We start from the raw sequence: 18413 nt of genomic DNA, 5'->3' as shown, positions 1-18413 counted from the left end.
AGAGTTATCTCAGTATTTGGGAGACACCAAAAGAAAGTGTGAGCAAGAAGAGGTACTAGACTAAGTACCAAATTGAAGGTCTACAGAGCTGTTGAGCTGACCTCATTGCTGTATGCTGAATTGCTTCCATTTAAATTGTTTTAGGAAGATTCTGAAGATCACCTGGCAGGAGAAGATATCAGACACTGAGGTCCTTTCTCAAGTTAAACTGACTAGCATTTTCACATTACTACAGAGAGTGCAACTGCAATGGGCTGGACACATTGTTCAGATGTCAGATGTACTCTTGCTTAAAACAACTATTTTATGGAGAACTCACACAGGGCAAGAGCTCACAAGGGTGCCAGTAGAAGCAATACTGAGACAACCTGATGGTCTCACTGAAGAACTTTAGAATACAGCAGGGGAGATACTGGCACCAGACCACTCAGCATGGTACATCAGTGAGGGTGCTGCACTCTATGAGGAGGCAGAATTGAAGCAGCTCAAAGGAAACATGACTTCTATAAGTTTAGAGTACCCATCTCAGATATTCATATAGACTATTTGTGCCCATCCTGTGATCGAGCATTCCAAGCTTGTATTGGTCTGATCAGTCATAGTGGGACACACTGAAATTTGTCTCAAACATAGTGGTATCATTTTGGTTTTCTTCGATGATGGACAAGAATCAGCCAGACAGAACAGCCATCAGTTACAGAATGTCTACTCATGTTACAGCCTGTCTCTTGAAGATAGTCACACCATTATAATTCTCTCAAAAGGAGTTTCCTAGTATCTTGATAGAAGAGATTTCTCTTCTCCTTAGTGTCTTCCATATGCCATCTAAGGCATTTTAGGCATGTGCCTAAATGTGCCTGTGTCCTCATTAAATGTACATAATAGAAATACAAAATTTTGTGTAAAATCCTCTTTTACTTTGCTACTATGTTGAAAATGGAAATGCTCATTTTATTTTTGTTATGTTTTGACTAAAAGGTATAGATTAAAATATAAATTTTTGGACAAGGGCAATGTAAGAGAGGCAGAGAAGGGTTATTAAGGTTGAGAATACAAAAAAGAATTATTGAAATATTTTATTTTTTTTAAAGAAGAAAATCTATCAGCAACATGGGGGTGATAAACCAACCTTAATGGACTTGCTCATTCTATCAATGCAACTATCAGACACAATTTTGGGATATCTGCAACAGAGAATTCCATCTGTATCCGGAGAAAGAATTGTGGAGTTTGAACAAAGACCAAAGACTATTACCTTTTTTTAAAAAAAAAAAACAACCCATTATCTTATTATGTAATTTTGCTATCTCTTATATTTTATTTTTTTTTCCTTAAGGATATGATTTCTCTCTCATTACATTCAACTTAGATCAATGTGTACCATGGAAACAATGTGAAGACTAACAGCTAGCCAGCCTTCTGTGGGGGTTGGGGCAAGGGCAGCAAGATTATGGGGGGAATTGTACAATTCAAAATAAATAAAATAAATAAAGTTCAAAATAAATAAAATAAATAAAATCAATGCAAATCTTTATTGAAAAAAGGATGGATATTCAATAAATGTGATATTTGAAACATTCTCATGGGAAATAAAGAAGAAAACCTAGGAAAATCCAGAAGTAAACAGAGACAACAAATTTTTTGCAAATTTGTTGAATATACTTAAAAGGGAAAAGCAAACTATGCATCAATTACCATTTATTAAGCACCTCCTATTGTGCCAGGCATATTCAGTGTTCTAATCTTTTCATAATAGAGATTTGAGGTTTCATGTACAATGCTTTCCCCCGCTCTTCTTTTTGTTGAGAGTAAATTTAAGTTGAGAGTAAATTAATTTTAAAAAGATTAACAGACTGGAAGGCCACAAACAGTACCTTTGTATGTAATGGGTGCTTACTTGATATTTGGCTAGTCCCCCACTACAAATGTGTTGAATGAATGAAGGAATGAATGAATTCTTTCCTGAATCTCCTCTTACCTGTCTGACCTGCCTTACTATTCTTAGTCTCCTTTTGCTGGTTCTTCATTCATGTCATGCTCACTAACCATGGGGGTCCCCTAAAAACAATATCCTGGGCCCTCATATCTTCTTCCTCTAGAATGGGGGTGAGGAACCTTTTTTTTTCTGCCAACAGCCATTTGGATATTTATAACATAATTTGCCTGCTATATTTGGTCAAACATTTAATTAATTTATTCCTAAAAATCTTCTAGATTTATTGAATTTCTAGTCCCTGCCTGTGGTTGCCATGGCAGGACCAGACCAAATTGCCCTCTGGCCCTCTCTAGACGATGTTGCTTGGTTTTGTCACCAACTCTTATGGGTTTAACTATCATCTCTATTCAGATGATCCCTAGAGCTATAAGTCTGTTGCTGAGGTCCAGTCTTCGAATACCATATCCCTTTTGTGCCTCTCAATTGGATATCCCTTTGAGCATCTTCAACAGTACTGTCCAAAACAGAATTCATTATATCCTCCTTCTTCCCACTAACCCCAAACTCTCCTCTCTAATCTCAACTTTCCTGTTACTGTGACAGGCACACAATTAATTCAAATTTGAAACCTTGGTGTTATACTCATTCCCCATATATCCACTCTGGTCAAGGGAAGCCAGCTGGTGAAGTGGATAGAGCAGTGGTCTTAGAGTCAGGAGGACAAGAGTTTCAATTTAACCTTGGACACTAACTGTGTGAACTTGAGCAAGTCATTTAACCCTGATTGCCTTGCATCATCCATGGCCATCTCCAGTTGTCCTGATTTGTATCTGTCCCCTGGACCCAGATGGGTCTGGAGGAGAAAGTGAGGCTGGTGACTTAGTATAGTACCTCCTCACTCAAATCCAATTCACATGCTTGTCATGCTTGTCATGGCATCACCTCCCCTGCTGAGATATGGTCTTCTTTGAGAATGAGGGAAAAACTATTACTGTGTTGCCAAGTCTTGTCTTTACCACCCTCACAAAATCTCTCGTATCTTTCCTTTCAACTCACTGCCACCATCCTGGTGTTAGGCCTTGTCTCTTCTCACCTGTATTATTGTTATCTTCTGATTGATATCCCTGCCTCAAGTCTCTCTCCATTCCAATCCACCTTCCACTCAGAGGCCAAGATGTTTTTCCTAATTTTGTGATTTTTCACAGGTTGTCCCTAGCATGAGAAATGTTCTTTCTCATCTCCACCTCCTGACTTCAGGCTTCCTTCAAGTTTCAGCTCAAATTCTACCTTCAGCAGGAAGCTCTTTCTGATCTTCATCCCACTCAGTCCTACCCCACTAGTGCTTTCCTTCTGAGATTACGTTAACACTATACATACATACTATATGTACAATATTGTTTCCCCCATTAATTCTAATGACTTAAACGAGCTCCTTGAGGGAAGTGACCTTGTCTTGTTTTGTTTTTCCCTTTTTTTTGTATCCCCCCCTATTTGACACGGAGCCTAGAATATTAGTAAAACCTTAATAAATACTTGTAGCCTGATTGAATACTTTTGTAATTCAGTGGACTGTGAGAGAAGCTCCATTGTACACTGGATTGATGTTCATGAAATGGACATGAATGTTTTTGAGAAAATCAACTAGCATTTAGGCATCTACCATGTGCCCAATACCATGCTAAGTTCTAAAGATACAAAGAAAGGCAAGACGCTTCCTCTTCTCAAGAATCTGGGTCTAATGGAGAAAACTTCCAAATCAAGATGGACGAACGAGATAGCGAACGAACGAATAAATGGTAATGAAGCAGCTAGGTGCCTTGGTGAATCCTCAGCCCTAGAATCTGAAGACCTTAGTTCGGCTCTTGCCTGTGATACGTATGAGCTGGGTGACCCTGGGCAAGTCACATAGCCCCTGGCTGCCAGAATCCACCTCCTACGGCAGTTAGGAGGATCAAATGAGGTCATTTTAAAGTACTTTGCACACAAACGCTATTTTGCAATGTTCTCACGGGGGCCTGGGTTACAAGGCTCACTCCCGGGCTGCAGTCCCGCGCGGCCCGGGCTGGTGTGGGCGTCCTGCCCGGGCCTGGGGGGTCTCGCCCCTTGGGTGTATCTGTTGCGAGGGGTCCGCACTGGCAGCGCCACGGGCAGGGAGATGCACCTTGACTGCTGAGGTTGGACGGTCCGTGACGCCACGTCCGTCCGCGCCTCCGCGCCCCCGTCCTCCCGGAGCCGGTGCCCGGGGAGCGGGCGCACTGGGCTGGGGGAGTGGCAGGAGGGGAGGAGAAGAGGGCGGTGGAAAACAAGCCCGGCGGCCGTCCCGACTGGCTCCGGCTCACGTGACGCGCCGCGCTGGGCTCCTGGATCACGTGCGGGTCGGTAGGTGAGGCCTCTCGCCCCTCCCGGAGCCCCCCGGCGAAGGCAGGCTGCGTGTCCGCGCGTGTCCCTGCGCGTCCGTGGGTGCCGCGTGCGCCGCGGCGTGGCCGCGCGGGGCTTTCTGCGCGGAGGGGGGCCCCCGGCGGCGCGGGGCGGCGGTGCTTGCGGAGGGCGGGGAGGGGGTTGGGCGCGGAGCGTTCCCTCGTCACGTGGCACTAGGCGGGCAGCCATTTTGCTACAAACACAAACACTGAGGAGCGGCTGCAGCGGCAGCGCCCGCGCGCCGCCCCCCGCCGCCTCCCTCCGCCCGCCGGCCCGTCCGCCGCGCGGCCTCGCCTCGCGCCACCAACGCCCCGGAACTGGAGCCCGAGCCCGGCGCAGCCCGCCCGCCAGCGGTAAGGAGCGCGTACGGCCCGGCCGGGGGGCCCGCCGGGGCCTGCGAGCCGGCCTGCCCCCGCCCTGGCCCGGCGGACCTCGGGGGGCCCGGGTGGCTGGCGGGGCCCCTCCCCGCGGCGGCCACCCCCCTTCCCCGGAGGGCGGGCCGGGCCCCTCCTGCCTGTGGTGCGGCGCCCCGGCCTCCTCCCCCCGGCTCCGCCGGCGCGTGGCCCGGACACCCCGGGCCCGGAGCCGCCTCCGTGGGGGAAGGCCCCCGAAAGTCAGCGAGGGGCGTGCTCGGCGCCCGCGGGGCCCCCGGGACCCTCTCTCCGAACATTCCCCATTCATTCCCTCCGCTTCTCCGTGAAAGACCTCCTTCCCATTGTACCGCAGTGATTTCTCCCATGAAGTAAGGGGGTTGGACCAGCTCTGACACTGGGAATCTGGATTTGTGACATGGAAGTTCTTTTTCCCCCAAAACAAATCTTAACCGAATTGAAGTTCCTCTTAACTCGCATGATAACAGTACACTTAGCCCGTTTCTACAGTAGCTCCGTTTTGGCAAAGAAATACATCCCCACACAAAGTCATAATCCCTACTTTTCTACTCATGGGTCATAAGAGCTGGAAGGGGACCTTTGAGTCCATGGAGTTTAGTCTCCCCTTGAACCCTTGTCTCACTTTTTACAAGTCAGACTTATCTTACACTTATCTACATATGCTGCCTTGATAGTGGTTTAGTTTTATTTTCCCATATATTTTCATGTTTTTTGTTGTTGACAAAAATAGACACCCTCATGAACCCTGTTCTCAGAACTTCAGCCTTTCTGCATAGCTACTAGAAATTCCAGGATTCTGCTTTCATATAGTTTAGATAGCAAAACATGGCCGTTTCTAGATTCTCTCAGTAAATTGTTTGAATTTCTGTCAAAAATCCCTCCAATTGCTTTTTATTTCTCTTACCTCTTAGAGAGATCCTGACTTAAAGATCATCCTCATCATCTCTTGCTGACATTCTCCTGTCAGCATTTTCTTCTGCTAGAGGCATTAGCTATTTTTTAGACAAACAGTAATAATTTGATATATAACTAGTTTCAATCTTACCTGTGCTGCTTTCTATTTGTGTTACCTTAATATCTTTGGGTCTCACTTTTGTCATCTGTATCATGAAAGTATGGGGAAGAGATTAAGATTCTTAGGATTCTGTGAACATAGTTCCTCTCCCACTGTTGCTTTTTTGACTGAATTACAACCAGACTTGATACCTCAGCTCTTGTTTCTCTTTCAGAAGGCCACCTGTTTGGGTAGCATTTTGATTTATGCAAGTATGAATAGTTTGAGAAATGTTTGGAAAGATTGCTCTGGTTGTATTTGGTTATGTTTAATCATGTCACACTGGGGCCTTCTTCAGTTGAAAAATCAAGTTCAGGGTTCTTGGTGGTGCTTGGAGACTCTAGAAAATCCAAGTTTGGACTACCTCTCCTTGATGACCTTTCAGTTCATATGAGATTATGTGGGAAGTGATGGACTTCTGAATCACCAGGGAAACTTGTATTCTTGGATTTTAACCTTGTGATCAGTGAGTTTATAGAAATAGTAATAGGAATCAATTTAAGTAACTGGGAAGGAAGAGAATTGGGGAGAACTTTTAAGCGGATCATTGCCTGATCTTGGAAGTAAAGTGAGGTAAAGCAATCCAACAAATAAAATTTCAGAAACTAAAGTATCCTTAGGAATTAAGGGTGACAAGAGAAGAGTTGCAGTTCATATAAAGTACTCCTCAACCTGTCTGTACAAACAGGAATCCTTGTTTTAGGGAGAAACACATGTCCCTTAGTGTAGTGTTTTGTATGTGCTAAGCAACAAATATTTTTTAATTCATTCAACTTGGAGGAATCAGTAGAAGAACTGAACCAAGATGAAAGGATGTGAAAGCCCTTCAGCCCTCTGCAAATGTGAATTGTTTTTGATTTCAAGAAATAGGGTTAGGAAGCAGAGATGCTTGCTCCTTCTTTTCCAAGCCTCAGAGAAACTTTTCAACAGGATAGAAAGGTCTGGTCTTTATGAAATAGGGGGGGGCAGAGTCTTGAAGACCCAAGCCAGGGCACTATTTTAGATATTATGGATTTGAGTGAGACTTTTCTTATCATTTGTCAGTACTTCTATGTTCCAGGAGCCTCACTTATGATTGGGGCTGTTTGGAATATTGGGAAGAAAGTACTTCAAGGATCTAGAATCTTACTGGTTTGAGTCCTTACTCTACCAATGCATATTTTTACTTCCTTTGTGACATAGTGATTTTCAGAACTTCTTGTGGTCAAAACATATGTCACCTTATGGCAGATCTGGTAGCAAACCTCTGTGACTTAGCCAGGCTTACCTTTAGACATTGCATACACTCTGACAGAACTTGTGCTTTGCCGGCATAACTTTTGAGAATGTGTGGCAACATCATGGTATAAGTCATTGATAAAGAACTTTATTAAATAGACACCTAATTCTTACCTCCAGTTTTCTTTTCCTTCCTGTTTCCTGGTAAGAGTAGTTCTGACAGACCTGGCACCGGCTATGATTGATTTATTTACCATTGTCCCATTTTCTTGGCGATGTTCCTCCTTTCTTCATAGAGGAGAAAGTTCAAAATGAAGGGTGTGTGTGTGTATGGGTTAAACTATATGTGCTTCTCTTCCTATAACCTTGAATCTTGACAAAATTTTAGGACATTGAGGATAAGGCCTCCAGGCATTAGTTCCTTAACTTTCTCCCTTTCTTCCTCTCATCCTTTATTTGTTCTGCTTCCTTCAGTTCATCTCAGCACACATTTTGAGGAACAACTGTGGAATTAGGACGTCTAAAAATTTAAAAACTATTCCTTTCCCAAGAATCCTCCGATCCACAGTCTTTTCATCCATAATACAATGCTTCCCCTTAGTGCAGGTGGGAAAACTGAACCTTTGTTTTTTCCCCTGCCCCTTGCCTCTGGCTTTCTCTATATATTCTCTTCTGTTGTGATTTCATCAGCTTCCAGTTATACAGATGGCTCCCAGATTTAATATATAGTCATAATCTTGCTCTTGAACTCCAGTCTTATATTACCAGCTGCTTGCTGGGACCTCAAGTTTAAAGAAAACATTTCATATTTCCTATCTGAAAATCCATATCATCTCTAAACTTACACATTTTTGTTAATGGCACCACCGTCCTTCTAGTCACAAATGTTTTTACAACCTTGAAGTTATTCTTTTTTTTCCTTAGTCCTCATATCCAATCATTTGCCACATCTTATTTAGCTTGCCTCCACATTTCTCTGATCCATTCCCTTGTCTCTACTCAAACAACTTTGACTCTTAACTTAGGTTTTCATCAGCTTTCCTTTGAACGTTCATGGATTCCCAGCCTTTCCTTTTTCTCAGTCAGCTTCCAAATTAATATTCCTAAAATACAAATCTGACCATGTGACACTCCCTAAACATATACACAAATCTACAGTAGCCTTCCTGTCATTGGATAAAATATAAACAACTCAGCCTGTCATTTAAAGTTCTTTCTGATCTTCATCTATCACTGATTTTTCCAGTCATATTATTCACCTTTGCATGCTTTCCATCTAGCTAAATTGGTTGTTCACTTTTCCTCACATACAACATTCTATCTCCTACCTAAGTGCCTTTGCACAAATGATGCCCCATGGGTGGAATTAAAAGCTCCTTTTAGGGATTCTATTTTACCTAACAGAATTCTTAATCTTCCTTCAGTGTTTGATTTATATTCATCTTTTGTATGATAGTTGTTCCTCCAACTTCCTTTAAGTTTCTGTAACCCTATTGACATTACTTTTATCTTTTTTTATTGGTATACATATTTTTGTGTTTGCTTAATTAAACACAGGGAATTAAGAGTTGATTGTATATATAGAAGAGACACAATAATAATTTGGTTTTGGAGAAGGATGGGGAATGTTTGAGCAAGCCTCACAGTGAATTATGATGAGTTGCAATGGGATTAAGAAAAACAAAAATGGAATCCTATTCACTTTTTCCTCAGCCCCCAAAAAAGATCCATCTCAAGTGTTCTCTCTTTACAAAGTGTGAGCACTATACATGTCTAACAAAGTGAATGACTTTGATTTAAATTACAGCCTCCAGTATGGTTTCCTTTCCCCCTAATTCATCTACACTTTGTTTCTCCTACCTCATATTATTTGTATTTGTTTTTGACAACCTGGGCAGAGGGACTAGGAAAGGAAGCAAAGGTCTTCTCTCGTTTTACCATTGACCCCAGAGCTAATCTTCTAGTAACATTTGCATTGGAATCGTCCAATAACAGAGGAAATGAAAAAAAAAACACTTTGCCTCTTTTCCTTGACTCCCTAGTAGAGTTGTGAGAACTTTTTCATATAGTCTTTTCTTCTTTCCATCATTTTTGTATCTTTTACTTTTTAGATGCACAGATCGTAAACCTTATTCTTTCTTTCCAGTTACATAAAAGCTTTCAGTTTCTCTCTTTTATTTCCTATTTCTGTAAGCAAAAGAATCTTTTCATAACTACTTCTCAACTTTTTCTTCCTCTCCCTGGCAGAGAAAAGGAAGCCTCATTTGGTCAGATAATCACAACTTATACTTCTGAACTTTTCTATCCCAGTTAATACAGACCTTGATTCTTTCCAGAATTTCCAGAACAAGCATTAAGCACTTTCTAACTGTACTAGGGATTCAAAAAACCAAAAAGACATTTGCCCTGTTCCTATCAGGATTCATATCAATAATCCATAAAGAACCTTCCTTCTCTGTCCCACTAACATTCTTCCTATTCGTTGTCTCTTTCCTTTAAGTATCCTGTTTATTATGGGAACAGGTTTCTCTTCTATTTTCCGACTCTTCTGATTATCTCTGGATTTAGTTTATCCAGAATAGGGGTCCTTAACCTGTTTTGTATCATGAAACCCCTTTGGTAATTTGGTGAAACCTATGGACTTCTTCTCAGAATGTTCTTACAAAAAAACCCAAATTACATATAAATCCTTTTCAAAATATTATAGAGACCCCCTGAAATCTATCCATGTATACCAGGTTAAAGAACCCCTAGTCTAGATTCTTTGCTTTCCCCATCCTCTTTCACAGAGTAGTTTATGAAGTAATTTTTCATCCTATCCTTACCCCACCTTCCTCTGGCAGGGAAACTGGTCATTTGGCAGTATATATGAGAGAGGAGGAAGAAAAACTAGGGGTTTGAGTAATCCACATCCTGGATAAACAGCTCCTAAGTTTTTATGCAGACAGTAATCTGTATCCTATACAAAAGTAGGTTTTGAAATTGTCTGTGAAATATGTGGTAACTGAAAAGTTAAGGGCAGAGGCAAGTAAATCTTATCTTTTCTCATTTCCCTCTTAAGGAACTTTCCCAGATGTGAAAGGGCCCCTAGTCATCATTATAATAAGGATCATATCCGATAACTGGTGACCCCTGACTCAGTCTGTCACACCAGTCTCTGCCTGAAGAGAGCCATCTCCTCTATTCCCTGACCCCAGGTATCTGGGGGGCGGGGGGAACAGGGGGAACGACATATTGCCAGGTAAGCTTTGGGAAAGGTGAAGGACTAAGGATCTAGTCTAACCTCTCCAGGGAGGTCCCATTTAGGGGCCAGAGAAAAACAGAATCAGATTTATTTAACTTGTCCATTTTTCTCCACTTCCAGGTTATCCTCCTAGATTGTTTTATCTCTGGCCATCTTATGTTGTGAATGGCCCTGCACAACTGTCTATAATCCAGGTATTCTAAAACAGCCTCTAGTTTATCATTAGACCCTGGTGCCCTTGATTGATTCTTTTCTCTTGACTTCTGGTTCCCTAGTGTTCCATCTTCCTTCCCTGTTTCCATTTAAGTGTTTGGATATCAAGTGTCAAGCCTCTACCTTCCTGTCACATTCTCCCCATCTCCTCCCAACTTCCCAGCCTTGAGAAAACTCAAGCACCTTCACAATGGCAGCAGAAACTCTCAACTTTGGGCCAGAGTGGTGAGTTAAGGGACCTATTTTGAGAAGATAGAAGAACTATGGGGAGAAGGGAGGGATTTCTGTGACCTTATGTTTGTTTCCCTACCCTATCCTAGGCTTCGGGCACTTTCAAGTGGGAGTAGTGTGATCTCCCCACCTCCTTCTCCTGCCATACCTAAATATAAGCTGGCTGAATATCGTTATGGGCGTGAGGAGATGCTGGCACTCTATGTCAAGGAGAATAAGGTGGGTAGGTCTCCTCTATAGTGTCTACCCAGAGAGAGACTATTTTATTCTTTAGTTTGCATACCCCATTGGGGAAAATGTGTAGATATATAGTGTCACAACTTTTCTTCTTCTGGTCTAGCAGATTCCAGATGAATTACAGGACAAAGAATTTGCTGCAGTGTTACAAGAGGAACCGCTGCAGCCATTGGCATTGGAGCCTTTGACAGAAGAGGAGCAGGTAGGACTTAAGAACTAAGCTAACTATATTTTTAAAAGTAAATGGTCCGGGCGGCTAGGTGGTACAGTGGATAGAGTACCGGCCTTGGAGTCAGGAGTACCTGAGTTCAATCCGGCCTCAGACATTTAATAATTACCTAGCTGTGTGGCCTTGGGCAAGCCACTTAACCCCATTTGCCTTGCAAAAAAAAACAACAACAAAAAAAGTAAATGGTCAGAAGAATTAGATATCTGCTTTTGAAGGGGAGGGGGTGATAAGGGTGGGGTATTAGGGTGGACATATAGAGAGCCAGGTGCTGGGAAACAGTTTACCTTGGGTTCTCATTCCCAACCCTGGCTCCTTCCTCAGAGAAACTTCTCCCTGTCAGTGAACAGTGTGGCTGTGCTGAGGCTGATGGGAAAGGGGGCTGGTCCTCCCCCAGGTGGTATCTCTCGTGGTAGAGGCAGCACAAGAAGCCGAGGTAGTAGGGGATTACTGGGGTTTTTGTAGGGTGAGGGAAGTGGGTCAATTGATTTCAAAGATTCCTAATAGGGAGGTCTGGTGCCAAACAGTTTATAGTGTCTAGTCCCTCTTTTTTTCCAGGCCGAGGCAGAGGTGATAGTGGCTTTTACCAAAGAAGCATTGAAGAAGGAGATGGAGCTTTTGGACGAAGCCCTCGGGAGATTCAGCGCAGCCAGAGCTGGGATGATAGGTATGGACTGAACAAAAAGGAGGAGATTTAAGTTGGGCAGAGGTGAGGTCGTTGGAAGTGTTATTTTCATATATATCTTTTTTCGGACCTTTTGTTAAATTTACTTCTGATCCTGTGTTCTTGTTCTTACTTCTTCATCCACCCCTACCTTCTCCCCTCACCCCCCCCCCACTTCAGATTCTGTTTGTCTCAAATAATTCCTTTGACCTTGGGCTGGCCTCTCTAGTTTCCATTTCCCCCCTCCTGCTTTCTTAGTACGAAATGACTAGGGGTGTCTGTAGAACTTTCTACAATTCAGGGTAATGGGAATTTTTTTTTTTTATGTGATCTGACATCTTCCTACCACTTTACCTCTTACAGAGGCGAGAGGCGGTTTGAGAAGTCAACAAGGAGAGATGGAGGTACAGAGGATGTGAAAGGAATACAGTGGGGTTAAGACTGGGAGAGAAAGGGATTGGGGACTCACTTTGAAAGAAGCTTTGGGAATCATGGGTCTTCAATAACAGCCTTCCCCCAAGCCTAATCCTATTAATAATTCTTTCCCTGCTCCTAGTACGTTCTGGGTTTGAGGAGGGAGTATCCGGACCCCGGAAGGAACATGCTCGCTCGGACAGTGAAAATTGGCGTTCTCTACGAGAGGACCAAGAAGAAGAAGATGAGGGTAGTTGGCGACTTGGGGCAGGTCCCCGTCGAGATGGAGATCGATGGCGTTCCACTAGTCCTGGTGAGGGGATAGGAGAAAATATAGTGGAGGTTAAAGAGAAATCCTTGCTGCTGTAGAGAGTCAAGGCAGATAGGAAGGGAGAGTAGAAAATCCTGAGAGGATGAGGAAGTTTCTTGGACTTAATAACACTTTTCCCAAAATTATTGAAGTCAATCAAAACTAGATCTAGAGTTCAGATACTGATTCTTTGCCTACCTCCTTTTGTTCTTCAGATGGTGGACCCCGATCTGCTGGCTGGCGGGAGCATGGGGAGAGGAGAAGAAAATTTGAGTTTGAGTTGCGAGGGGAGCGGGGTGGGAGTGTTGAGGAAGAGGGGCGGGGTGGAGGAGGACCCCGGAAGTCTCGGGGTCCTGATGGCTTTGATGATGACAAAGATGGACTCCCTGAGTGGTGTTTGGAGGATGAAGATGAGGAAATGGGCACCTTTGACTCATCTGGGGCCTTCTTGCCTCTTAAGGTATCTTAAGAGAAGGATTGAGAAAAGATGTACTGGGAGAACTGGTAGTAACTTACATTATAATAGGTCTTCTCATTCTTCACCTTTCTTCCCCTAAAACAAATAAATGGTGCAGAAAGGTCCCAAGGAACCTATCCCTGAAGAACAAGAGCTGGACTTCCAAGGTCTGGAAGAAGAGGAAGAGGAGAAGTTGGATGGGCAGAATGGGGAGGGAACTGAGTCAGGTAAGACTGAGGAATGAAATGGCCAAGATGTGAAACTTGAAAGGCTGGGAAATAAGATAATGTGATGAATTTCCTGGAAGTGATAGAACTGGACTGTCTGATCACTAGGGTAATTGGGCCCAACATTTCCAATGATGGAAGTAATACTGGACTTAAACTGGGCTGTGGCTGATGGATTCCCTGGCTTCATTTTCCTCACCTATAAGTATTCCTGTTCAGGGACTATGATACATCTTTTTTGTATCTTACCAAGTTATGTGATTTTTATGACACTTTTCTGTGTTACTTCTCTCTTAGGCATGGAGCCAGTCCCACTGCCCAGCCAGGAGGAGAAAATGCATCCTCCATCCCCCTTGCCCACTCTGGATCCTCTCTGGAGACCTGATGGGGAAGGAGATGAGACTGTTGAGAAAGATCTTCCGCTGGTTGAAGGTAGTGATCTTAGGGGTGGGTGGGAATACCCTTGGGAAGGAATAATGGGTGAAACCAGAGATAGTTATTTTAGTTGCTGTAGAGCTGGAGGTCAGTTAAGTGCATATATGCTACTCCTTTATTTTTCCCATCCTCATCTCTTAGGGGATGAAACTGGAGTGAACCATGAGACTGGCTTACCACCCGGTTCTCCTGGAGACACAGAAGATGATGAGGGCATGAAACATCTGCAGCAGGTGATGAAAGGGCTGCCTTGAGAACTCCTTAGCCCCAATTTCAATTTGTTGTGTCCCTTACTCTTAACTGTCTTTCCCCAACCTTTGTGCCCCTCATCCTGTTCTGGCCTCAGCTATTAACACCATGTCTTTTCCTCCCTGGGATCCTAGGAAGCAGAAAAACTAGTAGCATCACTACAAGATAGCTCTCTAGAAGAGGAACAGTTCACAGCTGCTATGCAGGGCCAAGGACTTCGACATTCAGCTGCTGCTGCTGCTCTTCCGCTCAGCCATGGAGCTGCTCGCAAGTGGTTCTACAAAGATCCACAGGGGGAGATCCAAGGTATTTTAGAGGGAGTTGATAACTTCTTCTAAAAAAGAATGAACTAGAAATAACTTGTTCTAAAAAAGAATGAACTAGAAATTAAGAGAGAAGATAGCCAAGTACTGTCAGTTCCATCATTTCCTCTTTACCTCAGTGTATTCTCTCTGATCTAGGCCCCTTCACAACACAGGAGATGGCAGAATGGTTCCAAGCTGGCTATTTCTCTATGGCATTGCTGGTGAAACGGGGCTGTGACGAAGGTTTTCAACCTCTGGGTGAGGTTATCAAGATGTGGGGTCGTGTGCCCTTTGCCCCAGGACCCTCACCTCCCCCACTACTGGTGAGCACACTATATGAATGGTGACAGGGAAGACCCAAGAAAAATTTGGTTAGAAGATAGAGGAAATGCTGAGAAAGTGAGAAGTATGGGTTCATTGGAAAAAAAGAGGAAGAATGTTTCCTTCTGGAGTGCTTTCCCATGGTCTCTAGTGCTCTCTTCTTCATACCACGGTGAGTCTTGTTGCCTCTGTTTTTCTGTCTCTGTCCATCTCTCAGGGAAACCTGGATCAGGAGCGACTGAAGAAGCAACAGGAGTTAGCAACAGCTGCATTGTACCAACAACTGCAGCATCAGCAATTCCTTCAGCTCATCAACAGGTAGTCTTGAGGTGGGTGGACAGAGGTGGGGAGTCCCTTCCTTCAGTTTTGAGGAACATAGAGTAGAAAATAACTGTTGTACATAACTACCCAGCCGCCAGTTCCCACAGTGTGCACTCCAGCAAAAGGCAGCTATGGGAGACCTGACGCCTCAGCAGCAGCAACAGCTCACTGTGTTTCTGCAGCAGCTACAGGCTCTCAAACCCAGGTATAACCTAGTACATGAGATCCTTCTTTCCTCTCCTCTATCCCAAAAAAATGTGTCAAAGGAAGGGTCACATTTAGGAATGAGATTAGAGTCCTAAGTCAGACCTGTTCCTTCTCAGAGGTGGGGACCAGAACCTCCTTCCAACGATAAACCGTTCCTTGTCGGTGCCAGACTCAGGCACCCTCTGGGATTTGCATACCTCAGCTTCATCACAGTCAGGTATGTATATGACCAGGCAAGATCATCTGAGACCTTTCCCACCTCTGCTATTCTACAACTCTGCTTCCATCTAAAAAGACAAAGGATCCACTTTCCTTTCCTATCAGAAAGGAACCTCACTCAAAATTTACCTTCCTTTCCATTACTTGCTGGAAAGTTGGGAAGCAGTTGTTCTCCCTTCACCTAAAGTAACATCTATCAGAGCCTGACCAATGCCTTTATCTGATTCCCCTCATACCATCCCTTTTCTGAGCAAAGGCCTGCAGATTAAAAAGTTCTCTCTTTGAAAATCACTCTTTCCCCCCTCCCTTGACTCTTTTTAGGTGGTGAGGCCAGTCTGTGGGACATACCAATTAACTCTTCGACTCAGGGTCCAATTCTAGAACAACTCCAGCTGCAACATAAAGTGAGTCATTTTAAGGCTTAAGACAGGGTGGGATTGACTCAAGGGCCAGAGGCAGGACTCTGTATGTTATTTTCCTTCCCAGCTCCAGGAGCGGAGAGATGTAGAACTCAGGGCAAAACGAGAGGAGGAAGAACGGAAACGCCGGGAAGAAAAGCGGAGGCAGCAGCAGGAGGAACAGAAACGGAGGCAGGAGGAAGAAGAGCTGTATCGGCGCAAGCAGGTATGCAATTTAAGGGGACATCTCCTTCCAAAGACTAAAGAAGTAGCAATTAGGGACCTTGGCTTCATCTATTAAGAGTTAAAAAGGGACTTAAATGCAGTCTAGTCATATCCCCTACTTCTGACTTAGTGAAACCTCCTTGACTAAAACCTTTGTTTGTTTCCAGGTTCGGCAGCAGGAACTGCTTCTAAAGCTGTTGCAGCAGCAGCAGGCAGTGCCTCCATCACCAGGCTCTCCTCCTCCACTTTGGGCAGGCCTGGCAAAGCAAGGCCTCTCAATGAAAACCCTATTGGAGCTACAACTAGAGAGTGATCGGCAGTTGCACAAGCAGCAGCAACATCGGGAGCCTCCTAGAGCCCCAGCTCCAGCCCAGCGGGCGGTAAGCCATAGTCAGATCTGAGCAATGCTTCCATAACCTGTCCTTTGAGGCTCCCTTATCTTCTTTCACTGTCTTTTCTACTCCATCTCCTTTATACTATAAATGAGAGTGATACCGTAGAACCTGAGGGGGATCATCCTCCTTGTTGCCTTCAACTTTCTCAAGTAACCAAGAATTTGATGTGAAGCAGAATAGAGAAGTAGAGAGACATCCAAATGCTCATTGCCCTCCTTCCTTTTTTCTTTTTTTCTTTTTTTGATTTTTTGAAGGCAATCTGAATTGTTACTTGCTCAGGATCACACAGCTAGTAAATGTCTGAAGCTAATTTTGAACTCAAGTCCTCTTGAATCTGGGGTTGGACACCCTAGCTGCCCTTTTCCTCTTATTCTAAAGCCTAGTTTAATTTAGAGGACCTTAATCATATTTTGAAAATAGGTGTTCTTTATCTCTTATATCTCCCCTTCCCCATTGCCATACAAAATACCAAGAATAGGTTTCTTTCATTCAGCTGTTCTAGAAAGCTTTCACATCCTCTAACTAATCTGACTCCCCTACTCTGTGTCTTTTGCAGCATGGGGGCCTGGGCAGTGCCCCTCTGTCTCAGTGGGTGGCAGAGGCAGGACCCCTATGGGGTGGGCTAGAGAAGAGCGGGGGCAGTGGAAATCTGGGGCTCTGGGAGGAAACACTCAAGGGGAGCAGCAACCTCGCCAGGAGCCTAGGCCTCAAGAACAGCCGAAGCAGTCCTTTGCTCAGGTGGGTGTGGGACCTGATCTATCTAGCGTGGGAGGAAGGAGGGTAGGGAAACAGCAGGGTGAAGAATGGGGAAGGGTCAGCTCTTAGGCTTGACTTCACTCTTGTTTTTGTGACACAGTGATTCTTATGGCCACCCTTCTGGGCGACCTGGGCGAAAGAAGACTGATGAGGAAGAGAAGTTGTTGAAGCTGTTGCAGGGCATTCCTAAACCCCAAGATGGCTTCACTCAGTGGTGTGAACAGATGCTTCACACACTGAGCACCACTGGGAGCCTAGATGGTATGGACAGGGCACAGTGGGGGAACCAGGGGCCTGTGTAATCATACTCAGGTGGTCCCTGATATTTCCCACAAACCCCTACAGTGCCTATGGCTGTGGCGATCCTGAAAGAGGTGGAATCTCCCTATGATGTCCACGATTACATCCGGTCCTGTCTAGGGGACACGTTGGAAGCCAAAGAGTTTGCCAAACAATTCTTAGAGCGGAGGGCCAAGAATAAGGCTAGTCAGCAACGGCAGCAGCAGCAGCAGGTGGGGGTTCAGAGGGACTAATCCATGGCCAGTGGGGGACCAATGCTCTGCTCTGGTTGTAAGACAATGGAAATGATTTTGAGATCATCCGCTGTCTTTACAGGAGTCATGGCTCAATACAAGCTCCCTACAAGCTGCTTTCCAAACCAATCACAACACCAAGTTGGGTCCTGGAGAGGGCAGCAAGGCTAAGAGGAGAGCACTGATGCTGCATGCAGATCCCAGCATCCTGGGTAGGTATGATAATTGGGGATTCCCTCCTGTGGAGTCAAAAGTGGTTGATGTTGAGGGAAGAGGGAGGTATGTGTGAGGGCTAAAGGAGCAACAGAACATGTTGGTGACAGAAAATATACTCCTCAGGCTACTCCTTGCATGGATCCCCTAGTGAGATTGAGAGTGTGGAGGACTACTGAACAGCCAGCCCCCCCAGTCCCACCTGAGTGGTGGGGGAAAGGAGGTGGCTTGGATACCTGGGACCCTGAGCCTGGCCAGGTTCCCCTGGATAAGGGGAAGGCAGAAGCTGGAGGAAGAAGAGGCAGAGTCCTCAGCACTTGTTACAAACCACATGATGCACCTTAACTCACCCACCACGAGGCACTTTACAGATTTGGGGGAATGGGGTTGGGGGAGGGGGATTTTTTTTTTTATTAAAACCTGCAGAAAATGTTTAAAAAAAAAATCTAGACTTTCCCCTTAACCTCCCAATACCCTTTCTCCCCTTTGGGGATTGTTGGGTTTGGGATCTGATTGGGGTGGCAATGGAGTCCCAAGGGGTCCCCCTTTTTAAAAAATGATGAGAGGGGAGGGTATGTTCTGATTTAAAAAACAA

The 18413-nt window shown here is 44.6% G+C and overlaps 1 protein-coding gene across 6 annotated transcripts; it reads left to right on the top strand.

Moving 5' to 3' along the window:
• Positions 1-4584: 4584 nt before the first annotated feature.
• Positions 4585-18092, top strand: GIGYF1 (GRB10 interacting GYF protein 1). Of its 6 annotated transcripts, none has more exons than XM_074225358.1 (27): positions 4585-4707; positions 10080-10215; positions 10383-10456; positions 10570-10700; positions 10796-10925; positions 11047-11145; positions 11494-11605; positions 11728-11836; positions 12197-12237; positions 12390-12560; positions 12773-13017; positions 13133-13241; positions 13539-13673; positions 13818-13909; positions 14060-14231; positions 14387-14553; positions 14769-14869; positions 14964-15077; positions 15196-15296; positions 15620-15702; positions 15785-15922; positions 16089-16301; positions 16873-17054; positions 17173-17333; positions 17418-17584; positions 17688-17817; positions 17945-18092. In XM_074225358.1, the coding sequence occupies exons 4-27, from the start codon at positions 10666-10668 to the stop codon at positions 17995-17997; spliced, it is 3060 nt and encodes a 1019-aa protein (XP_074081459.1). In that variant the 5' UTR covers positions 4585-4707; positions 10080-10215; positions 10383-10456; positions 10570-10665; the 3' UTR covers positions 17998-18092. The 6 variants fall into 6 exon arrangements, with proteins under 6 accessions (XP_074081459.1, XP_074081457.1, XP_074081458.1 ...); XM_074225356.1 differs by having other exon boundaries at positions 10080-10259; XM_074225357.1 differs by having other exon boundaries at positions 10080-10259; positions 10538-10700.
• Positions 18093-18413: the final 321 nt, after the last annotated feature.

Source organism: Macrotis lagotis, chromosome 2 (assembly GCF_037893015.1).
Source record: "Macrotis lagotis isolate mMagLag1 chromosome 2, bilby.v1.9.chrom.fasta, whole genome shotgun sequence".
Taxonomy (NCBI): Eukaryota; Metazoa; Chordata; class Mammalia; order Peramelemorphia; family Peramelidae; genus Macrotis; species Macrotis lagotis.
The sequence above is the reverse complement of the archived record's forward strand: the minus strand, read 5'-3'. Positions and strand labels throughout refer to the sequence as shown.